The sequence below is a fragment of the Meleagris gallopavo genome, chromosome 1 (genome assembly GCF_000146605.3).
Source record: "Meleagris gallopavo isolate NT-WF06-2002-E0010 breed Aviagen turkey brand Nicholas breeding stock chromosome 1, Turkey_5.1, whole genome shotgun sequence".
NCBI lineage: Eukaryota > Metazoa > Chordata > Aves > Galliformes > Phasianidae > Meleagris > Meleagris gallopavo.
This window is the reverse complement of record NC_015011.2, coordinates 167,714,975-167,728,825: the sequence shown is the minus strand read 5'-3', so window position 1 is coordinate 167,728,825 and position 13,851 is coordinate 167,714,975. Positions and strand designations below refer to the sequence as shown.

At 39.9% G+C, this 13,851-nt stretch overlaps 1 protein-coding gene across 1 annotated transcript; it reads right to left on the bottom strand.

Moving 5' to 3' along the window:
• Positions 1 to 1,550: 1,550 nt before the first annotated feature.
• LOC109365381 (phospholipid-transporting ATPase IB-like) lies at positions 1,551 to 5,896 on the bottom strand. The gene is made up of 2 exons (XM_031552455.1): positions 5,682 to 5,896; positions 1,551 to 1,756 (listed from the first exon to the last, which is right to left on the bottom strand). Exons 1-2 carry the CDS (start codon positions 5,829 to 5,831, stop codon positions 1,556 to 1,558), a joined length of 351 nt encoding a protein of 116 aa, XP_031408315.1. The 5' UTR covers positions 5,832 to 5,896; the 3' UTR covers positions 1,551 to 1,555.
• Between the last annotated feature and the right edge of the window lie 7,955 nt (positions 5,897 to 13,851).

Below are 13,851 nucleotides of genomic sequence, written 5' to 3'. Positions count from 1 at the left end.
CAAAAGAGCCAAAAGCTCATGTCCCTCAGCACAGCACACAGCAGAACTGAACACAATCTAAGACAGAAAAGAGAAGGGAACATCTGACCTTACATCCTCAGAGCAGACTTGCATTTTATGCATCATATAGCAACATCTAATAAAATGCCTCCCCACAGAGAGATGATTAAGCTACCTCAGGTTGGAGGTCCCAGAGGCTTTCACCTCTCTTCAACCTCTTGCCCAGCTTCTCACAGGGTAGAATGTAATTTAGCTCTCCACTGAAAGTTCAGCAGCAAATGTAATATTTGAGAAGCAGGATTTTTGAAAACACTTTTCCAAATGAGAAAAGAATTTTAGAAGGAAAATGACAATCATGAAGCTACTAAGCATTCCCTGAACAATTCAGGAAAATACTATTTCCCACACTCAGTAAAAACCCCACTAGACAAGTACTTTATATTTCTCTTTCACAATAATGAGTATCTCTCTCATCTCCAATAACACTTAAAAGCCACTACTAAAAAGCATAACTTGTGATCAGCCAAAATCAAGGACCATTTCAGAAAGCTATGCATAAATAAAATCTTAATTATAAGTATAAGCATGATGAAATTGCCTCAGACTGTGAAAGTGGCCTCCTCAGTAGGACAAGAACACACTTGTGAGATTTCAGGAGGAATGAAGATTTAAGTCTGGCAGAAAAACAGGCTAAAGAAGTGGAATACAAATAAGGACTGGATTCTTACAATATAGAAAAATGGACTTCTTGCACTCTTTTACAAATCTAAAGCTACTGTATACCAGACAACCATCCTGTGCTCACCCACCACAGCAACACATTGTCATTATTTTGACAGCGTGCTTAACTCTGTACTGAAATTAAAAAAACAAGGTTAAAGCTAATTCAGAAATAGTTAACAGAGTAAAAATTACATGAGTTAATGGAGAATATCTGCACTCTAAGAGCCTAACACTGTGCATAAAAGATGACTGGACCCTGAGGGAGCTGGATATTCACACACTGATCACAATATGATTCACTGAATGCTAAAACATTACTTACTATCTGCTAAAATATTAGGCTGGTTGCCTGGTTATAAGTGTTCTAACTATTAACCTCATTCATGACTGCTTAATTGTAGAAATAGAGAAACGAACATATACACATATGGAAATATGAAACAAAATTCCACAAAAAATGTAGAATTTGCTTTTTCAGACCAAGCGACCAACCCACGGAGTTCAAGTTCCTCTTGTATCTGAATGGACAATGAGGAACAATAAGAAAGATCCCTTCCTGGACATTCTTAAATGTAGATTGTAACCTGAAGCATGAGATCACGCTCCTATCTAAGACACATGACATTGACTTCATAGTATTATTCAACCTCCTTCAAAACCCAGTTTGATTACTTGACTTCTTCAGGCAGTGAATTTTACAAAACACAAGCAGTTATATTTTAAGTATTACTAAATCAAATGACCTGATTAATTTTATAATTTCACTGGTACTACAAGGCAATGCAACAGTTTGTAAATGGCAACAGGAAAACATGCCTGCTCTTTTAAGTAACTAAAGCCAACTAATTTCAGTTTTTTCTTTTAGAAAAAAAATAACTGAGGAGTAAGCACCTTCAAAGCCCATCCCTTTAGTTACTCCTACCTCAATAATATATAAAACCACATTCTTGTAGAAGCAGTAGAGTATGCACTTGGTAACTCGATTGTAACTCCAGGCTCCATGGACCAACAACAGTTTCTCCAAGTAGGAAAACTGAAACAGAGAAAACAAGTTTATACACATATGAAGAACTGTTTAATAAAAAAAAGTTAGAGTGAATTCTCCCACACCAAAAAGGCCTCAGATCAGCTATGAAAACTACTGAAGCACAATATTTGAATATTTCAGCAGCACACATATACAAAAAAATGTATGTCCTGACACAATATTTACTGAAAGTCTTTCCTGGCAACAAAATCCAACAAACACACAAAGTGTGTTGTCTTTAAACAGCAAAAAGCCTTCAATTAGTACCACTACCCGGTAGTGAAGTTAGACGAGGTTAATATTTGCCCTGTGGATTAAGAATAAATGTGAACTCTTAATTTCATGTCAAAGATTTCTCTGTTTCAGGGCTTACAATGCTCAGGAACATCTCCTTTTTCTGTGTAAAATTAATAATCTCATCACTAGAACTGTCGTGAGCTGAAATAAAATGTAAACAAGCACAAAGCAGATGCATGCAATCTCTTATAGAGCATGAACACTTACATTATCAGCCCACTAAAATGTATGCAATCATGCTATAAGGCCATTTTAGATTCTCTATATCAAGAAGGAGCCCAAAAAGACAAGTAAATGAATCTAGGGATTGTAAAAATAGTTACTTTTTTTTTTTTAAACTTATTAGAAGTAGTCTCCCAGTGCAGCCTAAGAAATGGGTAATATCTCATCTTGGCTTTGTCAGTGAACTTTTTCTATGGCCTTCAGCTCTCCTCTTTTGTCCAGCTATAGAGGGATCAAACTGGGGACTTCATTTACTGTTCAGCACATGTGAACCTGAAGGGTTCTTGGACATAAAGGCAAGAACACTACTTGCTTTGCTTCCTTTTCAATGGAAAAACTTGATAGTAAAGACTGACTTCTTAAAAGTAGATTCTAGCTCAGTCATTTTAAAAACTTACTTGAGACTTTGAAAGCTACAGTAATGAATTAGAACTGTCATGAGAGAGCTCTGCTCCCATGATTTCCAGCACAGAAATCACTGAACCACAAATCCTCTAAGAACAACCTTTCTGACATGCATTAGCAACGTGGATTTCTTAGGATATGCCTGCAAGAAAGGAGGAAAGAAAATAAAAGTGAAAGCAGCTTCGTGGTTCAGCCCCTGCCCAGCCTGAATCAGGACTGAAAGTAGGACACTTAGAAGGGAGCAGGTAATATACGAGTCACCTACTGCCTCAGTTAATCTGTGGCATTTTTGTAGCTTTATTCCTCAAAACTACATGACAAAACATCAGCAATGATGGGAAGATCCCCATCACATCCTGACAAGTGGCCCCCAACACCTCCTGCAGAGAACAGAGAGTTGGATGCACCCTAAAATATTCCCTCTCTGCTGAATCTGAAGAGCGACTGTCTCACATGAGGCTCCTTCTGCAGCTCCAGGTTGGACAAATCCCACCATTAACTGCTCTTTAATCTCTGTTGTCACAAAGATGAATCCACTCCATTGCACAGTGAGAGACATTAGTAACCTAAATAAAACAATTCCAAGCCTATTTGCAGTGATAAGAAGTACTATTAAGATGTAGCAAGAAATTAAATTTTTGATGCTGATCGCTGGAACGGTGTAAATGCACAACTAGTGGCACACTCAAGTATCACCATGGGTGATAGAGCCCTTCTAAGACATTGCATTTGTTTGGGCACTGCTACATTCATGGGTTTTTAAAGGAGACATGAATGTTTGTCTAAGGAAGAAGTTGCTCTAGTTCAGAAAAGGTAAAGTTCTCCAGACACCAGAAGCTCTCGGGATTAAGATGATAAAGCTTTTTACTGGGGAAAGTTTTTAAATTCTACTGCTCTCTAAGTCTCTCTAAGCAGTTAGGTCGTTTGGTTTGGGAATTCTCTAAACATGGATCACTGGTGCAAGATCATTTAAAGGGGAAAGGATGATTCCAGCAGATGCTCCTTGTACCTGTGGAAGTTATTTGGAGCAGAGTCAGATGTAAGTTGCCTTTTTATTTTTGTTTGGTTTATGCTTTGATTCCCCCTGGAATCCTGAACGAGTTTATATTGAGACTTTCACTTCCATAAGTGCCTACTTCTGGCACCACTGTATTTGAAATCTCATTTGAACATGAGATGCTACATTAGAGTGGTCGTTTTAAATTACTCAATAAGAACATACTCTGCCTTCAAGGCATGCACACACAGTAACACTTCAGTGGGAGTTATATGTCTTCACTGAAAGAAATATACCCCACGGAGATCAAGTTTTTCTTTTGAACATTTTTTTGAAACATAACCGCACACTACTAGTCCTCTCTGTAAGAGGGATTCTTTGACATCTTTTCTAACATAAACCTTTCTTAAATAATCAAAAAAATACAGTTCCATAGTATTTCACCAATTTTTGAAAGTTTAAACTCTGTGCTCATGTGACCAGCTTGTATTTCACATGGAATTAAGAAGATTCATTGCTATTGTCATTAACTCCCTGGCTGGAGTTTAAACCAAGAAAAACTAATTTCCCTAATTTTAACATTAAGTCTAAAGACATGGGTTTTCTTTTTGGTAATTTAGAAGCAACATGTGAACGTGAAGATTTAAGATTTAATGTTGCTGCCACCAATGCAAAAGAAATCAAGCGTGTAGGACATGCTATTTGCCCCTTTGTGGACAAAACTCTCACTGCTTTGCTTACTTCGTAAAATGGAAGCAATCAGTGTTCTGAGGAAATGTAGATAAAGAGCATTCAATTAAGTTATGTAGTAGAAGCAATGTATAACCTACAGAAGCTAGAATAGGAATCATTGCAAGATACCAAAGACTATTCCTATGGCAGTTCCTATAATTTTATACACTGTTTATTATGGAATAAGCCATTGGTGAAACAGCTTGAAATTTTCTTAATAAATTTAGAAGGTCTTAGTTATTCAAACCTGAAATGCATGGTGCTTCATCTGACCACGAAAGGCTATACAGCAGCAATACAAGGATGCCACTTGGCTTCACAGCACAGTTAGCACATTAAAGAGTTATTTGTCCAAATAATATCATTATTATTATACCTTTTTAAAACCTCACATTCTACTGAAACTACCAGAAAAAAGTAACATTTCGTAACTGGTAGAACAAATGTGGCTATACTCTAACAGATGGGAACAGCGGCTGATGCACAGAAATAACCAAAGTGTCAGTGGATCATCTCTGCTTCTTGCCAGCTCTCATTCAATCTTGCCTGTGATCAGTCTCAAAAACAACACAGGGAACCTGAACTGTAAACAGTATTCAGAAGATGTCCGTCTACTGAAGTACCTCCTTCCTTACTTAGCTTTATATAATCCTACAGCTCAGTTCCTTCAATTAAACAAGAAAGGTTCTTCTACTTCCCTCTTTAGCTGAAGTAATCAGGGTTGAATTTCATAGGACTGTGTTGGGAGCACTCACCCAAATCGTGTTCAAAATAACATACCTAAAATGAAAATACTGCTCAACTCTTCAGGACTGTGAACAATTCTTGGATATGTCATGGGGGTGGAAGGAATATAAAAGGAGAACATGTCTCAAAATAAGAATTTCCAAACAGTCACACTCTTACACACCTGTTTGTAATGCCTATTCATAGTAAGGGAAAAGGACTTTCACGAGAGAGATAAGTTGCACTTAAAGCATGTCAGCTTAAGCATCACAAAGTGCCCTTCCCTGATTATTGAAGAGCCAAGCCATTACACGGCCAGCAGAAGGAAACTGAAGCTTCCAGGGAAGACAGAGTTTTGCTGCGAAGTGCGCAGAAATCAAAACAATGGATTCCAAAACTATATCACAGGTATTTGTTTTAGATGCTGCCTTGAAAAGGGAAATGATCTGAGATTCTCTTAGCTCTAAGGCTAAGAGAAGACATTGAGCACTACATGGCCACATAGTGGGGTCTCTGACATAGGATATGGCAACTGGATTTTTTGCCACTGACCTGTGCAATGGCATAATCCGAGCAATTGGTTGCCTGCATGCCCTCATTGCCACTGATCCCTACTCCAACATGAGCGGTCTGGATCATTCCCACGTCGTTGGCACCATCCCCAATGGCAAGTGTTATGGCATTCACATGTTTCTTTACCATGTCTACTATTTCAGACTTCTGTAGAGGAGATACTCTGAAAAGGAAAGAAAAATGTGTCAGTTTCTCACATGCTGAGTTACGTGCCTTTTCCAAAAGGACAGCTGTCACCTACATTTAGAAATAATCAAAGGGCAGTTGCTGGAAAGTTTCTTTATTCAACAACTAAGCTTCAGAACCTGTGCCAAACCATTTCAGAAAGAGAAAGCAGCTTTAAAAATAATTTTGCATTTGCATAAAATATGAGAAGGTAATGATTAATATAAGACCAAGCAGACATGAAGCATTTTCAAGCTTTTCTTCCATCCCCCAGTGCCATCTGAGGCACTTTGGTGTAAACCAAGGGCATCATAGTGGGAACAGTGGAGAAGGGATTTTCCTCTCCAGCAACCACAGCTTACAGATCAATAGTGCACCTCCATTCAGAAGAAGGCAGACCATAAATAAATCCATGTGAAGTGTTTTCAGCCATTGAGATGCTGTAGGCTTACCTTATTCCTTTTTTCAGCTTATTTTCCCCCTTGCAAGCCCACTTTTCTTCTCCGATTATTCACTTTGTATCAAAAAAAAAAAAAAAAGCTTTCTCCCTGATTTCCCATAGATTTCCCATATGTCCTCCATGCTGGTACCGTACTGGCTTCAGTGATGATGTTAATTCCAATTCAAAAACCAACTGAATACAAAAACAAACCATCCAACACCTGACTACTACCAGGTATTACTCTCATCGGGATTTTCAGCAGTCACACTAACGTGACCCTTCTCTCATTTTTATATCAGTTTCAGTTTGATAAAAATTCATGGAATTCAATGGTGTCTAAACCAGGGAAGTGGAAAAATAAGCAGGACTAGGTCACTAAATTAGATGAGACATCCAAAATGTGTTTTTTTCTATGAAAAAGGTGGATCAGGTTACCAAATCATATGAGGTATTCTGGAAATACCTACATGTAGATTAAATATTTCCATTCTAAGCCCATCTGTACAAACAACTTTAATCCCTTTCTCCATCAGTTTCAGTTAAAATTCCAAATTATTTTTTATTCCCTCAAATAATGCCTTAGACATAACTTTCCACATCTCAAGTCACCCGCACAGCATTCAACAAAATGAATGTAACTGATACCTGAAAGCTTTACTGTGAAAATGGGGGAGAATGGAGAGCCTGGGGAATTGGAAAAATGGAAGCTTTTTATACAGCATTTTTTTCAGAGTCCAGATCCCTTGAGAGCAACTTGCACAGCTTTCACAGAATCATTAAGGTTGGAAAAGACCTCTAAGATCACCAAGTCCAACTGTCCACCTACCACCAATACTGTCACCAAACCACGTCCCTAAGTACAACATCTCCCCTTTCCTTAAACACCTCCAAGGACTGCGACTCCACCACCTCCCTGGGCAGTCCATTCCAATGCCTCACCACTCTTTCTGAGAAGAGATTTTTCCTAATATCCAACCTGAACCTCCCCTGGTGCAACCTGAGCCCATTCCCTCTCATCCTATCACTGTTACCCAGGACGAGAGGCCAACCCCCACCTCACCACAGCCTCCTTTCAGGCAGTTGTAGAGAACAATAAGGTCTCCCCTGAGCCTTCTCTTCTCTGGACAAGAACAAGGCCAGTTTGCATTCATTTAGTTTTCAGTTGTAAGGCAACAGAAATACTCATTAATTGTCAAATAAACTGAATGCCCATATATAAATAAATTTGTGAACTGTTACCTAATGCATACAGAGCATGCTTTTTACCCTCTACATCAAATGAAGCCCTACAGAGTCACTAGAGCTAGGTAACACCCAGTTAAAGACTAATGACTTCAATATACCGAGTAAAAAAGACAACTAAATGAGCCATAGCAAAAACTAGAAATATGCTTTAAACACCAAAAGTCTTTCTGCATTCAGTTTAAGTTGAAATCTAAAATAAGACTTTAGCACAAAGAGTTACCTGATTGCAGTCACTTATTTTAATTGAACTCATGCTAACAAGCACCTTCTTGGTTCTCCCCCCTCTCTCAAGTACACCGTCACTCTCCTGGGAACGTGCTTTGCTGCACAAAGTATAACTACAAAAGTTGTGAAGCGAGATGGCTGCTCATTTCCTGGGGGGTTTACACCCCTCCCAACTCACTCTCTGCTCCCAGGCCCCTTCCGCTCCTGGTAATCTGTTTGGTACCAGTGCTGCCCTGGATGACATTAATCCCCTTTAGCCAGATGATCAGAGCTGCAGTTCATTTCCCACATTTGATAGACAGCCTACATGAATAAGAGGAAGATTATAGCGCAGGACACGATTAACCTGAAGCTTCCCTCAGGTGGTATCATGGAAGAGGAGGAGGAAAAGCCAAGTTCACAAAGATTCTTGGACAAATGAGTAAGTTCAAAGTAAAAAGCGCAAGGAAAGAGCCAACTACTTTGGAGAAAAAATTTGCAGCAACATGCAACTATTGGTAATTATCCTTTTGATGGAACATCCCTGTCTTTCACTGCAGAGCTTACGGCAGCAATATCGGGATGTAAGCCTTGCCTTGATATATACCCAAATAAGAATTAAGATGTGAGCAAAACATCAGCTGCATCACAATCTTCTGCTTACTCATGCATTACCCAGCCATCCAGCAATGTCTCACAGTGGTATTTAAAGTGAAACTCAAAGGCATTCACTGCAAGTATTTATGCATAAATTATTTTTACTGTCTCTGCTTTCAAAACGGAGATAATCAACTTAGCCTAGACCAGTTCTCTCTTCTAAGCATATTCCTGGGAAAAGAAGTCAGAGTTCAGATACCACGCTTACAGGAGCAGGAAAGCACACTTGTGAGTGTGCTCTTGAAAGGGTAACAGCTGGTATGGAAAATGGAACGTTCTCCTCTGTCTCAAACCTGCTTGGTCTTATCTTTAACAGATTACTACAGAAAGCAGTTTGCATCCTGAGTGAGATGACAGACACCTTGATGTCACGTTACTTCCCCCGCTGTGGGACGGGTGAAGGCAATGAGGACACAAAGCATTGTGCCTTGAAAAGGAGCTGGGGGAGAAGCACAGCCCAGAGCCAGGGGCCCTCAGAAAGATATGAAACTAGTTAACCTCGTGTCACTGAAATCCATAAGGGAACTGTGGAAGAATGTAACATTCAAAAGTTTTCAAGTTAAGCGCTCCTGTACCACAGAGAGCAGTGATAACACTGGTGCCCACAGAGCACACCGTAGGTGGCTTTCCTGATTCCTGCAGAGGAGCTCTCAGCAGCTTTAAAACCTCCACTCTGCCTCTGTGAGCAAACGTCTTACCTGATTTATTTTCTTATTCAGAAAAAAAAGATCTACTCAGCATTTTGCCAGAAAGTTTGCTCAGCTTTGCTTTAATTCTTTAAAAAGAGAATTCTAGCAAGGGTTAAGAATTTTCAAGATCTATATTTTTTTTAAACCAGGAGTACTTCAGGGACAATCAAAGAAGCTCATCAATTCCTATTCATGAAAGATAAATCAAAAAAAGTAAAGTAATAATATTTTCAAAAATAAATATAAAATATTTTGTTTAGAAACAATATTTCTAAAAACTGACAAATAAAAAGAAAGCATTAAATATCTATTTTAACAAGCAAAGTAACACAAAGAGAGTTTTAGCTAAATTTTTTAATGTACTGCACCTGCTTTAAATCAGTCAATTCCATTACTCTACTTTTTGCAATCTGTCAAGTGATGTATTTCTCTTACTCCCGAAGTCCATACAGAACATCATAGCTAAAAATGCAATGGGAAGGACACAGTCAGCACAACCAGCCCTCTGTCACACAGTTCAGCTCCATGCTCCACACGATACTACTGCTGATAGGAAGTGAGAAGGAGCTTCTTAACTCCGTCTCTGCACATCTGCACTTACTGGATAGTTATAGATATATCAGAGCAATTGATGGCAACTGTGAGAAGTGCTATTTACAAAAGCCCTTAAGCTACAGCTGCATCTTAGCAGATGCTTCAAAGTGTACAGAGAAACCACAGATGGGAAATATAAGTGCAATATTTTAGTACCAATAGGCTTTTGTTTATCACATTCAAGTCTGAAGGACCAATTGAAGATGAGGTCCTGCTGAAGTCAACAGTATATAAGAAAGACATGATCAATATAGAACAAGATCAGGTAATTTATAAGAGATCATCTTATAATCAAACTGTATTACAAGGTCATCTCCCTCCTGTACTTGCAGGGCCAGCAGCCCCACAAACCCCTCCACACCCAAGAGCAAGGCACAGCTTGATACTGGTTATCTTCATTCTATTCTCCCTTTATGCATTGGATTTTTTTAGACCAAAGATACTGGAGCAGTTCTGTTGCAAACTGCATACGTCTCCCACCTCTGATTCAATGAAATATATCCTTTTAAAACATTCTTACTATTGCTTAAACTTAATTTGTGAAAGAATAAGGAAGACAGAACGAAGCTGTTTCAAGTGTTACGTCTTCCTGCTTCCACGCTGTAACAGGGTTTAACACAGACATCAATGTCTTCAACATGAAACATTAATTTGATATTCTGCTTCCTTGAAATGCCTCGTTAATGCAACACAAGAGGCTCTCAAGAGCCTACCTTCATGACACTGAACATGATTTTACCCTGTTCTATCGTAAAATTACCTCAAAATGCTCAGTGACCTCATCTTCAGTACAGGCAGAGAAGGGAGACAGCCCAGAAAAGGCTGAGAGCTATCAATAATATTGACATTTAAGCATATGCACTGATCCTCTGAAAGAGAAGCGTGGTATATTAATGCACCACTGCAAGTAAGGAATGTTGCCATGACATCATGTTTAGCAGCCTTTAATTAGATATCGATTTCTTCTGACACACGCCGGTGTGCAGATTTCAACCACGTGTTAGCAAAGGAGGGATGGTTTTGAATTACATCTGTGATGCTGTGAGGCAACTTGCTCTAACCTATACCGATAGAGTAATCTGTGCAGAAGGATAATGAACAAAAGCACTCACATACATTGACTAAAAAGCATTACACCAAATGCTTTTCATTTACAGAGTGATCCAAATGTGCTCTGCCTGCTGGCATCTAGATTTTGCAGGGACTGGCTCTGGAACAGCACTTACATCTCTAGTCAGATAGATTCCTTTGGTGCTTTTTTATGAACTATCCATCAGCTCACTTAGTGCTGTCTCTAAAGCTGTTAGTGTTTCCGAAGGAGACATCTCTATCTGCTAATCACAGTACTGTGCTCTTATAGTCAATGGAGAGACACTGGCACTTCTGGAGTGCAATCCACCTGTCCTGTTTTAGATATGTAATGGTAGAGTTCCCCTCCTCTTAAAAATTCCCCTTCCTCCCTACAGCACGGTGAAGGGTCTGAAAGAGAAAAGCTCACACAAAGATGCCTGCATCAGACAAGATGAAGGCCATCTTACAGCAGCGTTAAATACTACCCAAGTGCACAAGCTTTTATGGGGGTTGAAACACCTCCTCCCTCCCTCTCCACTGCTGCTGAACAAACTGATCTACAATGTCCTCCTTCCCTTCTCTTACAACTCCCACTTTTTGACTGCGCTCCAGCTCTTGCCACACTATTCTCCTGATCCCATCCCTTCTGAGCACAGACGACCCAAAGTCTTATCAAAGCTCTACCAGCTTCAGTAGAAACAACCACAGCTTCATCACACTTGCCAGCTGCGAGCACGCTTCTGCACACTGTAGTCATTGCTACTGAGCAGGTCATCCTCCAAACTGCCTCACTGGCACAACTCAATCAGACTGACTTCAAGATTATTTTCAAACATTAAAAAAAAGGTTTAGATCCTGTTTTCCTCACCATAAGTCTCTTTGCATCTTATTGTAATCACAAAGAAGTCTTCAGTTTTATAACCTGATACACTGAATCACATACTGACTTTTTGAACAATGTATTAACTCAGAAATTTCAGGTTATCCAGGACAGGATTTCCAATGCTGAGAGAGGCTCTGTATCACCCCCTTCCCCCTCACCATGTACATCCTCATAGAACACTTTGCTGTTCTTTTCAAAATAATAGGCAGTTCTTTCTGCTTTTCTTTAGGTATAATATAAATTTCTTCTCAATATCATAGAATCAGAATCATTAAAGTTAGAAAAGACCTTTTAGATCATCCAGTCCAACCGTCAGCTCATCCCCATCATGCCCACTGACCCCACTCCTCAGTGCTACAATCCACATGGTTCTTGAACGCCACCAGAGACAGCAACTCCACCATCTCCCTGGGCAGTCTGTGCCACTGCCTCACCACTCTCTGAGATAAAAATTATCTTAATATCTAACCTGAACTTCCCCTGGCACAACTTGAGGCCATTATCTCTCATCCTGTCTATCTATCTATCTGAAATACAAGGCTATCTTTGTAGTTACAAAGCCACTGAATTACAGTCTTGTGTGTGTGACTGAGGAGCACAAACTCCTCAGTGTTCATTTATTACCTTTTTATCACAAAATTAAGGATATTCTTTTTTAATACGTATATGGCATTGTGTTTGTTTCTTTGTGTTTTCTTTTTTACTATCATTAGAGAATTCCCCACCTGCATTCCATTATCTCCACAATTCATTCATCACTCAGTTGCCACAGAAGTGATCTCCACAGGGCAAGGACTATGAAATAATCTCCATAAGCTGGATTCACTTATTTAGCAGCATGACACGATGCACAGCGCCAGAGCGAATGCAGGGTTAAGTTTCAAGTCAGCATCTTTGTCCCCTTTGATATCCCTCTGCCTGTTTCTCTCGATTGCCATTCTCCCAGCCTGCTTTACATACAGGGTGAAGATAAAACAAGAAAAACCTACTTTGGGAAATGAATCATTTGGAAAGTGATGAGTTAGCACAAACATGGAGTTGAATGGGAGACTGCTTTGCATTTTTAACTATAACGGTCGCTAGTGGCAACAGTTATAATGCATTTTTAAAGTGAAACTAATGTATCAAATTAATTTTGAGCTTTCCTCACCCCAAGCTGATTAAGGCACTTTCATTTCCATGCTAATCAGGCTGAGCAGTTCACATGCAGCAGAGAAACCTCTCTTTTCCTAATGACAGAGCAAAAACCTGTCAATCTGAAGCACTTCGAGTTCTGCCTTCATAACCTTCAGCACACGCACAAAGAGAGAGCACACACGTCTCACAGCACAGCTGCTTACTGAATTTTGTAACACTTGGTGAAATTAGGTGACAAGGGCCACCCGTGGCCACTAATTGGCCCTTCAGCCATGGAGAGAGGCCAACATGGAACCACAAGTTTCCCTCTGAGTGCTGTCTCTGGCATCAGAGAGCCCTGTGGCAGCACTGAGCACAGCGTGGGCAGCGTTGCAGCTCCAAGATGCCAAGTGCAGCAGCTCCAGACAGTGCTACCACTGCAGGACCAACCTCACGCCCAAGAAGCACTTGCAGGGAAGGAAGATGGAATGAGACATAGCTAACAGATTGGAGACAGTTAGCTATTTCAGTGTTCCAAGCACTGACAGGTGTATTTCTTCATTTGGAGCACTAGTAACTCTGTATGACTCATTTTCCTCCCCCCTCTGAAGAAATAACTCCTGGAATTTAAAATGAAAACACACATAAGAGACTGACTTGCAACTGGGAATTACTTCCCAAAGGCACAGGCGATCTGAATGGCAGGCTCCCAAAACAGTCAGGCAGTCCCAGAGAAGTTATCTTACCCAGCAACTATCAGTATGTCATGCTGAGGGGTCATAAACCACCACGAAAGTGCTGCCTATCTGTAAAAAAGGGACATTTTCCTTTTCAGAATTATTGGCACAGCCCAGAAGTCAGAATGCTGTTGTACCAGTGAAGAAAGATGAGCCCCTTCCACATTTTTTTCATGACAGCGTTCGAGGCCAACGTGTTTCCCATCCTTCCCCGGAGCCTGGTCTTTAAGAAGAAAAAAAGGGTTGAGTCCTTAAACTCTAGACATTTGGGGGGGAAAAAAAAAAAAAAAAGGAATTTCTAGGATTAAAGCTCTTAACAGTTGGGGAAGTTGAGCATGAGGGTGTT

Bases quoted from the DNA above. Each gene is read 5' to 3' on its own strand.
- LOC109365381 (XM_031552455.1), bottom strand. From the start codon at position 5,831: ATGGTAAAGAAACATGTGAATGCCATAACACTTGCCATTGGGGATGGT. The intron at 1,757-5,681 runs GTCAGTGGCAAA...TCTCTGTTTCAG, and splicing joins CGGATTATGCCATTGCACAG to TTTTCCTACTTGGAGAAACT.